General features: G+C 38.4%; 1 protein-coding gene across 4 annotated transcripts in view; it reads left to right on the forward strand.

The window, feature by feature from the left end:
* The window catches only part of AFG1L (AFG1 like ATPase), a 192,190-nt gene that overhangs the window by 155,532 nt on the left and 24,622 nt on the right, over positions 1–12,036 (forward strand). For all 4 annotated transcript variants that reach the window (XM_037064995.1, XM_037064997.1, XM_037064996.1 and 1 more), the window contains 2 exons: positions 2,593–2,663; positions 2,920–3,020. In XM_037064995.1, the coding sequence (XP_036920890.1) occupies positions 2,593–2,663; positions 2,920–3,020 (172 nt within the window). The remainder of the gene's footprint in view (positions 1–2,592; positions 2,664–2,919; positions 3,021–12,036) is intronic.

Genomic DNA, 12,036 nt, shown 5'->3' on the forward strand with positions numbered 1-12,036 from the left:
GGCCTGATCACCCAGGGAACCCCCTGTTCCTGCCCAGGGCTAGACTGCCCTCTGTCATTGTTTCAGGCTTAACTGGGGGGCAGGGGAGGATGGTAAAGTAAGGCAGCCAAGAGATTAGGAGACTTCTTGCAGATAGAATGAGGACTCAGGCTATGTCAAAGCTGAGGGACAAGGGCCCGTCACCCCCTTTTTCTATAGCCCCAAGTCCTTCCCTGAGGGCCCCTTCATGACCATGCCTGTCTTAGGTCATCCCTCTCTTGAGGAATCTTACCCATTATTGGCTAACTAGTCATCTGCTAACCAGGGGCTGCACCCCCTGCCAGGAACATAATTTGACTCCTCAGTGGCTTATGGTACCAAGGTCTCTTTACTCAGCCTTAGCTGTGGGGGGTTACAGCCTCTGAAACCAGGCAGGGCAGTTCCCAACAATGAACCTGCCTTTTGACCCAGAGATTCCACTCCTGGGAATAACACCCTAAGAATCCTGAAACACCAAGTTAAAAGAACCTATGCATTCCTATGTTCATATCAGGGCTATTATGATATTCAAGTGTTGGAAACAGCTTAAGTGTCCATCAGTACATGAATGGATTAAAAAACTGATGCATTTTCACAATGGAGTACTATACAGCACAAAGAAAGAAGAAGGAATTTCTACCCTTTGAAACAGCATGGAAGGAACTGGAGAGTATTATGCTAAATGGAATAAGCTAGTCAGCAAAAGACAGATACCATATGATCTCACTTATAAGAGGACTTTAATGAACAAAAGAAACATACGAGCAAACCAAAACCAGAGGCATGGAAACAGAGAACAGACTGATAGCTGCCAGAGGAAAGGGGGGACATGGGGAATTGTGGAAAGAAGGGGAAGGGAGTAGTCAAAGAACATGTATGAATGATCCTTGGACATGAACCATGGTGTGGAGATGGACTGTGGGAGTGGGGGGGTGGGCTGGACGGAGGAGGGCAAAGGGGAAAAATTGTAATAGGGGACAATTGTAATAGAATAAACAAGAATAAAAAATTATTTTTTGTCTCTATAATTACTCTTTCTGTAATGTCTTTTTATTGTCTTAATATGGTTCTGTTCAAATGTTGTACAAGGCTTAATATAAGTCAAATAACATACCCCCTACAAAGTTAAGCATTGCAAGTAGTATTTTTTAAATTTTATTTATTTATTTTTAGGGCAAGGGGAAGGGAGGGAGAAAGAGAGGGAAAAATCACCGATGTTCGGCTGCTCCTCACATGCTCCCCCCATCAGAGACCTGGCTCACAACCCAGGCATGTGCCCTGACTGGGAATCGAACTGGCAGCCCTGTAGTTTGCAGGCCAACACTGAATCCACTGAGCCATACCAGCCAGGACTGCAAAGAGTGTTCTTAAGATCCCTTGAGGTGGAATGGTTATTACTTGGAATATAACAGTTCCAAACCCTTCATAATGACTGTGTGCTTTGTTGTACTTTAAAAGCATTTGTTGTAGAACAGTTGAAGAATTAAGTGTTTGTATGTTAAATGCCTGCCCCTGATAATTATCTCTAGGGAGATATTAGTTTGTTTTAGTTTTAGCTCAATCTAAAGAGAAAATAATTTACCATATTAGTTTTCAATAAGATTTTATTAAGATGGATGTCCAGAATTGAGTTTGATTTGCTTCTGCACCTAGATAAGAGTGATTTGTGTGTCAAAATTAAGCATATTGGCAGATCATTCTAAGTTTGTATGTAGATGAAGTTGAAGGAAACTTCTGTTTTCACTTGAAGTTTTTTTTAAACATTTATTTCTTCTGCCAGTTATTTTATTTTATTGACTGTTAATTTATCAACTCCTCTAGAAAAAAAAGTGAGAGGGGAAAAAAGACCATAGTATTATCACATTTATATATGTGAGTTCCCTAAACCATATGGTGATTTTTGATTAGAATTCAAAAGAATTTTTGACAAGACTAACTGCACAGTAGCTGCAATGGTGGGCATCACAGATGGAGAGAGTTTTCTCGAATTTTCAACCAGGACACTCTTGAGAGAAACTCTGTGGTTTATAATTGCCCTTCTACTCAAAGTCTGATAAAATTATTGATGTGTAGATCTAGTTGGTATTTCGAAGCTCGTAATTTAATTCTGGATGCTTGATCTTCTCAGTCAGTGGCTTGACTTGATTTTTTTTAAAAAGCAGCTTCAATATTTAATTTCACACGTAGCCTCTCAGTACAGATTTCAAAGGACACTTTGCTGGATGCTTGACTGCCTTGTCTATTTGCTCTTGTTTTGCATGCAAGAGAGAGCCAGAAGCCTTTCTTCTCATTGTGTACACATAGTATTAATGGATTTACTCTGACTGTATCGTCTCATTACTGGAAACAGCCAGAAGCGCAGAAGTCTTTCAGTGTATGCAAATAAGGCAAAATCATCTACCTGAGAGTTAATATTCTCTGCTTTTAAGTGTATTCTAAATCTAATGTTTGTATTTAGAGCATAACATCCTGTTCTATTTTTTTATGGGCAAAAAGCTAAGCAGGCTCCAGCAGCTGTTTGATGTTGGCTTCAAGTGTTATTAATTTCATATTCTATTATTCTTTTCACTGTAGCACAAGTGAAGCTGATGTGGAGGCTGTCATGGATAAGTTGTTTGATGAGCTGGCTCAGAAACAAAATGATTGTACGTAAGTTAATTTCTCTTGAAAGAGAATACATTTAGAACACAATGCCCAATCTCCACTGACCAATTAATAAGTTCCATTGCTGTATATGGGTTGATGCCACGCTCAAGTGGCAGTCATTGTATCAGCATTTTGTCTAATTTATGTGTTGAATCATGTGCTATTATTCATCAAGCTATGCATTTCCTATCTGTAAGAGATGAATTTTATAGTAATTATCCAGACAAGATTGAGTCTTTGTTCATGTTCCCATAGTAACTAGACCGAGGATTCTAAAAGTGCAAGGCAGAGAGCTGTGCCTGAATAAAGCCTGTGGAACTGTGGCCGACTGCACGTTCGAAGAACTGTGTGAGAGAGTAAGTACCCAGACACGTCCAGACTCATTGGCCTTTTTCACGTGTTAAAACACTTCATATTTTCCTCTCTGCTTGTTTCAGATTTTAACATACTATTCACAGAGTTGGGACTGATTTAAAAGTCTCATTAAGGGAAATACTTATCTGTATGTGCCATGTGCTTTGTATAGGTATTGGCACAAAATTTGCACTTGGACTCTAATACAAAAATTAGAAATATAGAGAGAACTGTCAACTATTGCTGGAAACAAAACTAAAATCAGCATTAGGAATATTTTATAAAAGTGAAACATAAGATAATAATAATTATTTTTTAATTGAGGTGAGGTTAGTATGTGGGGGGAGGAAATCGAAGTAATATTACCATGATTCAAGGAAGAATGACACGTAGAACAGAGGAATAAGAATGAGGAACAGAACAGCACTTCTGTTCCTCATTCTTATTACCCATCTATTATCACCGTATTTTCTGGCCTGTTTGTGCCAGCATCAAAGAAAATGGACATTTATAACCGTGATCTCTGTGGAAAACAGACATATTCAACAGAGAAAAATATACATATATACACCCGTTCATATAACTGAGAAAGACCTTGATTGCACATTCATTATAGATATGAGTTCTGTCTTTTAAAACTCTGAAATTCTCAGTACTTAATGGATGTTCAATATATTTATTGACTGTAAATCTTGAGAAAAGCAAAACCAAATTACACACACCTTTAGGCATAATTACTCAATTGTTTTGTATAAATTTTCATTCTAGCTGATCTCTGATTTGCCTTGACTTTTAGGTAACTAAAAAACAGTTGTTTTTCAGTAAGGAGAAGAAGAAGTCTTCGTTTATACCTGCCCTCCATTTCATGACTACTTTTCGTAAAAGCTAGCTAGTGACTTAATTACTTGTAACCAATGTACATTTGTCATTTTGAAATGAATGAGATGAATTCCGTTTACAATTGTTATTATAGAAATAAAGGACTTAAAAACCAGTAAGGTTTAGGATCATCTGACACGGTGATAATGTCAGTCTCTGTTAGTAAAAGTCATCTGGCTGATACAGACCCTTCATATGTTTACTGGATCAGTCGGTTTTTTTTTTTTTTAAAGAAGAAGACTTAATTTATTTATTTTTAGAGAGAGGGGAAGGGAGGGAGAAAAACATCAGTGTTTGGTTGCCTCTCATACACCCCCTACTGGGGACCTGGCCCACACCCCAGGTGTGTGCCTTGACTGAGAATTGAACCAGTGAAACTTTGGTTTGCAGGCCAGCGCTCAATCCACTGAGCCACACCAGCCAGGTCTATTGGATCAACATTTTCAAGGTCATTATAACCCAGTATCTCCAGACAACATTTTATTAAGGCTTGCATTTAAATTTTACGTACTTTGCCAGCAAAATAAACTTGAGAAAAATATTGTGTGTCCAAAAGATAAAGCCCCTGCTCCTTCCACAGAAAGGTCCTGGTGAAGACGTGGGAAGGACAGACCCATTGTATCTTGGAGTAGTAAGGGAAAGACAGTCTCTGGGAGCACATACTGAGTAGATAAAAAATACAGTGTTTATCTGTGTTTCTAATGTGCTCATGACTTTGGGAGACTTAGTACCAGGAAAAGGTGGCTCAGCAGGGACTAAAATCTTCAGTCTGTGGTTTGGAGGCAGTAGGGAAGAAGATTAGTTGGGACTTTATCTTGAAAAATAAAAATAACACATAAAAGTAAGTAATTTTTGTCTTATTTGACAAAAATGTAGATTATAATAGCACTATGAAATAAATTCCTTAGAATAGCAGTGAACAAATTACTACTTATTTATTTATTTTTTAAATGTAAATTTTTATATATTTTATTTATTTATTTTTAGAGAGAGGGGAAGGGAATGAGAAAGAGTGGGAGAGAAACATCAATGTGTGGTTTCCTCTCATGTGCCCCCCACTGGAGACCTGGCCTGCAACCCAGGCATGTGCCCTGACTGGGAATCGAACTGGCGACCCTTGTTTCACAGGCTCGTGCTCAATCCACTGAGCTACATCAGCCAGGGCACTACTTATTTATTTTAAAAAATGTTATTGACAGCCTGGTACTGGCATAAAAACAGGCACATAGACCAATGGAACAGAATAGAGAACCCAGAAATAAACCCAACTCTCTACAGTCAATTAATATTCGACAAAGGGGGCAGTATCATAAAATAGGGTAAAGATAGCCTCTTCAACAAATGGTGTTGGGAGAACTGGACAGCTACATGCAAAAAAATGAAACTCGAGCACCAACTTACATCATACACCAAAATAAATTCAAGGTGGATAAAAGACTTAAATATAAGCCATGACACCATTAAAGTCCTAGAGGAGAACATTGGCAGGAAAATCTCAGATATTTCACGCAGCAACATTTTTACTGATATGTCCCCTAGAGCAAGGACTATAAAGGAAAGAATAAACGAATGGGATCTCATCAAAATAAAAAGCTTCTGCGCAGCTAAAGAAAACAGCATTAAAATAAAAAGACAACCAACTGTATGGGAAAACATATTTGCCAATGATACCTCAGACAAAGGTTTAATCTCCAAAATATACAAAGAACTCACACGACTTCACTCTAAGAAGACAACTAACCCAATTAAAAAATGGGGAAAGGACTTGAACAGACACTTCTCCAAAGAGGACATACAGAGGATCCAGAGACACATGAAAAGATGCTCAATATCACTAGCTATCAGAGAGATGCAAATTAAAACTACAATGAGATACCACTTTACACCGGTGAGAATGGCTATCATAAACAAAGCAATAAACAACAAATGTTGGAGAGGGTGTGGGGAGAAGGGGACTCTGGTCCACTGTTGGTGGGATTGCAGACTGGTACAACCATTATGGAAAACAGTATGGAATTTTCTCAGAAAACTAAAATTGGACTTGCCTTTTGACCCAGCAATTCCACTGCTGGGATTGTATCCTAAGAACCCTAAAACACCAATCCCGAAGAACCTATGCACCCCAATGTTCATAGCAGCACAATTTACAATAGCCAAGAGTTGGAAGCAACCTAGGTGCCCGTCAGTAAATGAATGGATCAAAAAACTATGGTACATATACACAATGGAATTTTATGCTGCAGAAAGAAAGAAGGAGCTCCTACCTTTTGCAACAACATGGATGGAACTGGAAAGCATTATGCTGAGTGAAATAAGCCAGGTGTTGAAGGACAAATACCATATGATCTCACCTCTAACAGGAAGCTAAACAACAAAGCAAACAAGCAAGCAAAATATAACCAAAGACACTGAAATAGAGAACAGGCTGACAGTGACCAGAGGGGAGAGGGGAGGGAATTTCAGGGGAAATAAGGGAGGGATTTAGAGGAACCTATATAAAGGATACATGGACAACAACTGAGAAGGGTGGAAATGGGAGGGAGGGGGGAGGATGGGGGGTGGAATGGGATGGGAGTAATAGACAGAAAACTGTACTTGAAAAATAAATAAAAAATTGAAAAAAAAATAAAAATAAAATAAAAAATGTTATTGATTGATTTTTTTTTTAAAGAGAAAAAGAGAGAAACATCAGTTTGTTGTTCCACTTATTTATGCATTCATTGGTTGCTTCTTATAAGTTTCCTGACTGGGGATTGAACCCACAACCTTGATGTATCAGGACAGCACTCTAATATTAAGAAGTCACATTCTCAAGGGTTGCTATTTAACAGTTAATCATTTTTCCTGCTTCTTCAATGACACTGTTAAATGAAACCAGACTGACCTACCCAACCAGGGCCAAATTACTATTTATTTTTGGCATAACTTTCTTGACAAAGTTTTAAGTTGATAAATTAGTAAATCTTGCACTTCATGATTTGGTTGTTCAATTAAATAGAAAATCGTTTTTACAAAAAGCTTTAAGGATTTCCTGAGTTTTTTCAAAATCTTTTAATTTGTGAATATTTCAGTTAGTTTCATTTAAAGTTTTGTTGATTTCTTGCTCAAGTTGGCAAGATCTTCATTGGTCAGTGACTTTGCATGGGTAGGTTTGCTTTTTATCTGCATTGTAATTGTGTGACGTTCACTACATCAGACACGCACAGAGTGGCTGCCAAAAATACCGACCTGATGGCTGGGCTTAGGTACTAGCACTGGGCTGTGAGGGATGTTTGAGGACAGGCTACTTTTAAGGGTCAGTTCATTTGCGACTGTTTTCTTGTTATGATAACTTTGTATTTCTTTGCAACTTTATAACTGTGGCAATGCAGATATTGAATACTTAAATGAAGGAGACTCTTGAAATCATTCAGCTTCAGATGTAACCTAACCTCTTAATTAGTTATAATGATTTTAAGAACCTTGCTAAGTACTTGCCAAAAAATGTTCAGTAAAGAAAAAAAAACAAAACAAAAATATTTAACCCAAGGTAAAGAAGCTGTGTCTGCGGCAGTCCCAGCTCTGGGAGGCTCTTGAAGCCCCAGGCCCATCCAACCCCAACTCCTGACACCAGCATGAAAAAAAGCTTTGGATGGGCTAATAGTCTGTCATGATTATTTTTTCACCAGGGCTGCTCCCAAGGAAAATAATATGTGTATAGACTTATACATTAGGTGGAAACTAGTCTGTGTCCTGAGAGGGAAGAGAAGGTTTTGAGCATAAACCCTTGATGTATGCCATGAGTACACTAAAAAGCCAGGACATTCCTTTCCTTGCACACCTCTGTCCCCTGCCTGCTTCAAGCGTGTCACCCCAGATGGGGAGCCCTGCGGGTTAGCATGCAGCTTGTTGGTGTCACTGGGCTTCTCTTTCTTTGTAAATTTGCAGTTTCACATTGTCGGGCTCAGAGAAGCAGTCCCAGTCAGGCGACCCTGTACCCACAGGATAGTAACAGCAGCAAACATCACCACTTGCCAGCCATCATTCTAAGCACTTTTTTACTATATTAACTCATTTTATACTTAAAATAGGTAGATACTATTATTGTCCCCATTTCATAGGTGGACAAATTGAGGCACAGAGATGGATCTTCAGTTACTTTCCCAAGATCACACAGCTAGTAAGTGGCAAAGCCAAGGTTTTGAACTTCTTGATAGTCTGGGGAATAAGACTGCTTTTACTTACTACATTGTATTTGAAAGTGTTCTGGACAAGTTACAGCAAGTTACATTAATTATATCAAATTACATTAATATAATTCTGGTTCTATCAATGAAATACAATCAGATACGTTGTGAATTTGCACATTTAAATAAACTTTGATCCTTTCGTGGAGCATGAAGCTGGGTATGGGATAGAGATTCAGTCTGAGAGCCCCAGGTGTCCTGAGAGCCTTAGTACAGAACTGTTCAACTCCTGTGCCTTGGCAAGCCCATGGGCATGGGCACAGCTGCTGACCCCTCCAACCTCCTAAAGGCTGTATAGGGCCTCTTCCTCCAGGCTGGGGACCTTAAGCCTTAGGCAGCCTCATTCCTTTACTCCTTAATAAAAATGTTACCATGTTTGCTCCCTGCCATGATGTGAAAAAGGTTGGGAAGCCCTGTTTTAAACTGTGGACAGGTAAGGGAAAGTATGTCTGGGTGGTCCCAGTTCGCTGTTGCTCTTTCTGTATGAGAGCCGTGGTAAAAGGGAAGTGAAGCAGATTCATGTCTGTGGACATGACGTGAGCTTTTAGGTTTCCATGCCGTAACTTGACATGGTTCCTGGGCACAGCTGGAGGGTAGTGGAGAAGTCAGAAATACAGTTGTTTAAGTAAGTGGTTCTCAAGAGTCCTTGAGGTCAAAACTCTCTAATAATACTAGGTCACTTTTGCCTTTTTCACCATGGTGACATTTGCAATAATGGTACAAAAGGAATGGTGGGTTAAATTGCTGGAGCCTTAGCAGAATCAAGGCAGCAGCACTAAGCCATACTGTATTCTTCATTGCCCATGTAATCGTTGTAAAAAAAATATGGTTTCATTTTAACAGTGTCATTGAAGAAGCAGTAAAAATGATTAACTGTTAAACAGCAACCCTTGAGAATGTGACTTCTTAATATTCTTCACGAGGGAAGTACACATGAAGCACTTCGGCTGTATATCGAGCACAGTGGTAGTCCTGAGAAAGGCACCTGTGCAATCGTTTGAGTTGCTAGCTGAACTAGCCACTGTTTGCATTCAATGCCATTTTTACCTGAAAGAATGAGGGACAACCTATGGCTATTCAGGCTTGGCAGATATTTCCTCACCGTGTTCAACAGACATTTTCTTGCAAATGAACGAAGTAAGACTGTTCCTTTAAGAACAATTAAGAGTAGTTGTTGCCAGTGATAACATTTGAGCAAACAAGGAAAATTAGAATTTGGAACGCTTGTTGCCACCACCATGAACTTGACAGCTTCCCAATTTTTGTGCATTTTTTTCTCGTAAGATTGATGGTGATATTAACAAATGCAACATGTTGACATTGTATAATTAAACATGTCAGCATTTGGAAGATCTACATAACTCATTGAACCAATATTTTCTAACAACCATTGCAGAATCATACATGACAAAACATCCATTTAAAGTACAAGAAAGTATAATAGAGTTTTAATATAACAGAATTTTAAAAATGCACTGATATTATTATAGATTCTACTTTGCAACTTAACATTTTAAGAACAATTTTTGTCACGTTTTAAGCAATTTTAAGATAGACTATTTTTTAGAACAGTTTTATAGGAAAATTGAAGAAAATAGTGTGGAGAATTTACATATCCTCCTAAATTCAGCTTCTTATTAATGACATTTTACGTTGGTATGGTGCATTTGTTACGATTAATGAACCAGTATTGATATATTGTTATTGGCTTAAGTCCTTATTTCATTTGGATTTTCTTCATTTGTACATAATGTCCTTTTCTGTCCCAGGGTCCCATCTGGAATTTCACATTAGCTTTAGTCATCATGTCTCCTTAGGTTCCTTTGGCTGTGACAGTTTCTCACACTTCCCTTATTTACGATGACCTTGACAGTTTTGAGGAGTACTGGTCAGTTATTTTGTAGAATGACCTTCAACTGGGGTTTATCTGATGTTTTTCTCATGACTGGACAGAAATTATGGGCTTTGGGGAGGAAGACCCCATAGGTCAAATACTATTTTCAAACATCATATCAAGAGTATGTACCATCAACCTGACTTATCACTGTTGATGTTAACACACTGGTCTTAGGTCGTGGTTGTCTGGTTTCTCCACTGTAAAGTTACTCTTTTCCCCATCTTTTCGTAGTGTGCTCTTCAGAAGGAAGTTCTTACTGAGTTTTCATGTAGCAAAGAATAGCCACCATCATCTGATAAGGCTACTAAAATACTTTCCCCTTTTCCAACTGTGTCTCTGTGTGAGGTCAGGTTTTCTTATATACTCCAACCAAAACAACATATCACAACAGACTGAATGTAGAAGCAGATATAAGAGTTCTGCTCTCTTCTGCTAAGCCAGGTATTGCAAAACAATTGCACTCTTCTTACTAAATTATTTTCATTGTGGAAAATATAATGATTTTCATTAAAATGTTATTTATGTTCATTTGATGGGTTATATGTAATGATTTTATCATTTGCTTAAAAGATTTTATTTATTTATTTTGTCCTGGCTGGGGTAGCTCAGTGGATTGAGAGCAGGCCTTCAAACCAAAGGATCGTGGTTCAATTCCCAGTCAGGGCACGTGCCTGGGTTGCAGGCCAGTTCCCAGCAGGGGATGCACGAGAGGCAAACCTACATTGATATTTCTCTCCCTCTTTCCTTCCCTTTACCTCTAAAGATAAATAAAATAAAAAAATTTAAAAAAAGATTTTATTTATTTTTAGAGAGAGGGAAAGGTAAGCAAAGAGAGGGGAAGAGCAATATCAATGTGTGGTTGTCTCTTGCACTCCCCCTACTGGGGACCTGGTCAGCAACCCAGGCATGTGCCCTGACTGGGAATCAAACCAGTGATCTTTTGGTTCTCAGGTCTGCACTCAATCCACTGAGCTATACCAGCCAGGGCTATTATTCTTATTTCAGCTAAATTAATAAATATATTTTTAAATTTCCTATTTTGATTTCTAACACAGTATATGTAAGGAGAGATAACCTATATAAACAGAAAACTCTTTGGGTTCCTCAATATGACTTTAAAGGGATCCTGAACCAAAAGGTTTGAGAACCACTTGCTTTAGGGTTAACTTTTACGGACCAAAATGAAAGAATCCTATTCAAAGAAAGCAGGCAAAAACAGAATTCTAAAGGCTTAATGAGTAAACCAACTATACCTAAATCTTCCTTATTGAGAAGTGTAATTTTTACACCTGCAGAAAATTGTTTCCTCAACTGATAACTGTGCTCACAAGCAACTATTTGCAAGAGTAGTTTGTTATTTGTGTCATAAAAATAATGATAGGTGGCCAGGTGTGTTTGTAAAAAGTCTGAGCAAAAAAATATATCGATTGATGCATATGCATGGGTCTACACATTGTTCACTGTCAACTTCACGTTCATTAGCTTTCTTCTTTGGTTCTTAGTATTCAAGGAAAGTAGGTACATCACATACACGTTTTGCCTTCATCTGTTTATTAATCTTGATTATATCATAGTTTATATATCATTAGACTTAAACTGTACTGAACAGTATCTCTTGGGGAGTTGCTAAGAGGAATTTCCCTTAGCTTTCTGTTTTATGCTTTATTTCATTTGATGTATTCTAAATGAAACTACTTGTTGGAAACTGCTTCTGGTTTATGCCCTGTGTTTTCTACACTCTCAATAAATATTGTACTAAAGGATGTATAGCTTTTATCTTTACTGTCTGGCCAAGAGTCAAGTCTGTTGATGTTTGGATGCCAACAGTGGTGATTTTCATCAGGGAATAAGGGCATTCATCACTAGAGCTAAGGTAGCCCACGAATCTCCTTGGTCCTTTGCCTTCCCCACAGCATTGCTGATCTCTGGTGGCCATTTCTCCAATATGCTGCTCTCTGACAGTACTGTGTCCAGATGAGGCAGGCAGCCAGCTGGGCTAAAGCACAGCACAGGTAG

This window comes from Sturnira hondurensis, unplaced genomic scaffold (assembly GCF_014824575.4).
Source record: "Sturnira hondurensis isolate 20B ecotype Veracruz unplaced genomic scaffold, ASM1482457v3 Scaffold0015596, whole genome shotgun sequence".
Lineage (NCBI taxonomy): Eukaryota > Metazoa > Chordata > Mammalia > Chiroptera > Phyllostomidae > Sturnira > Sturnira hondurensis.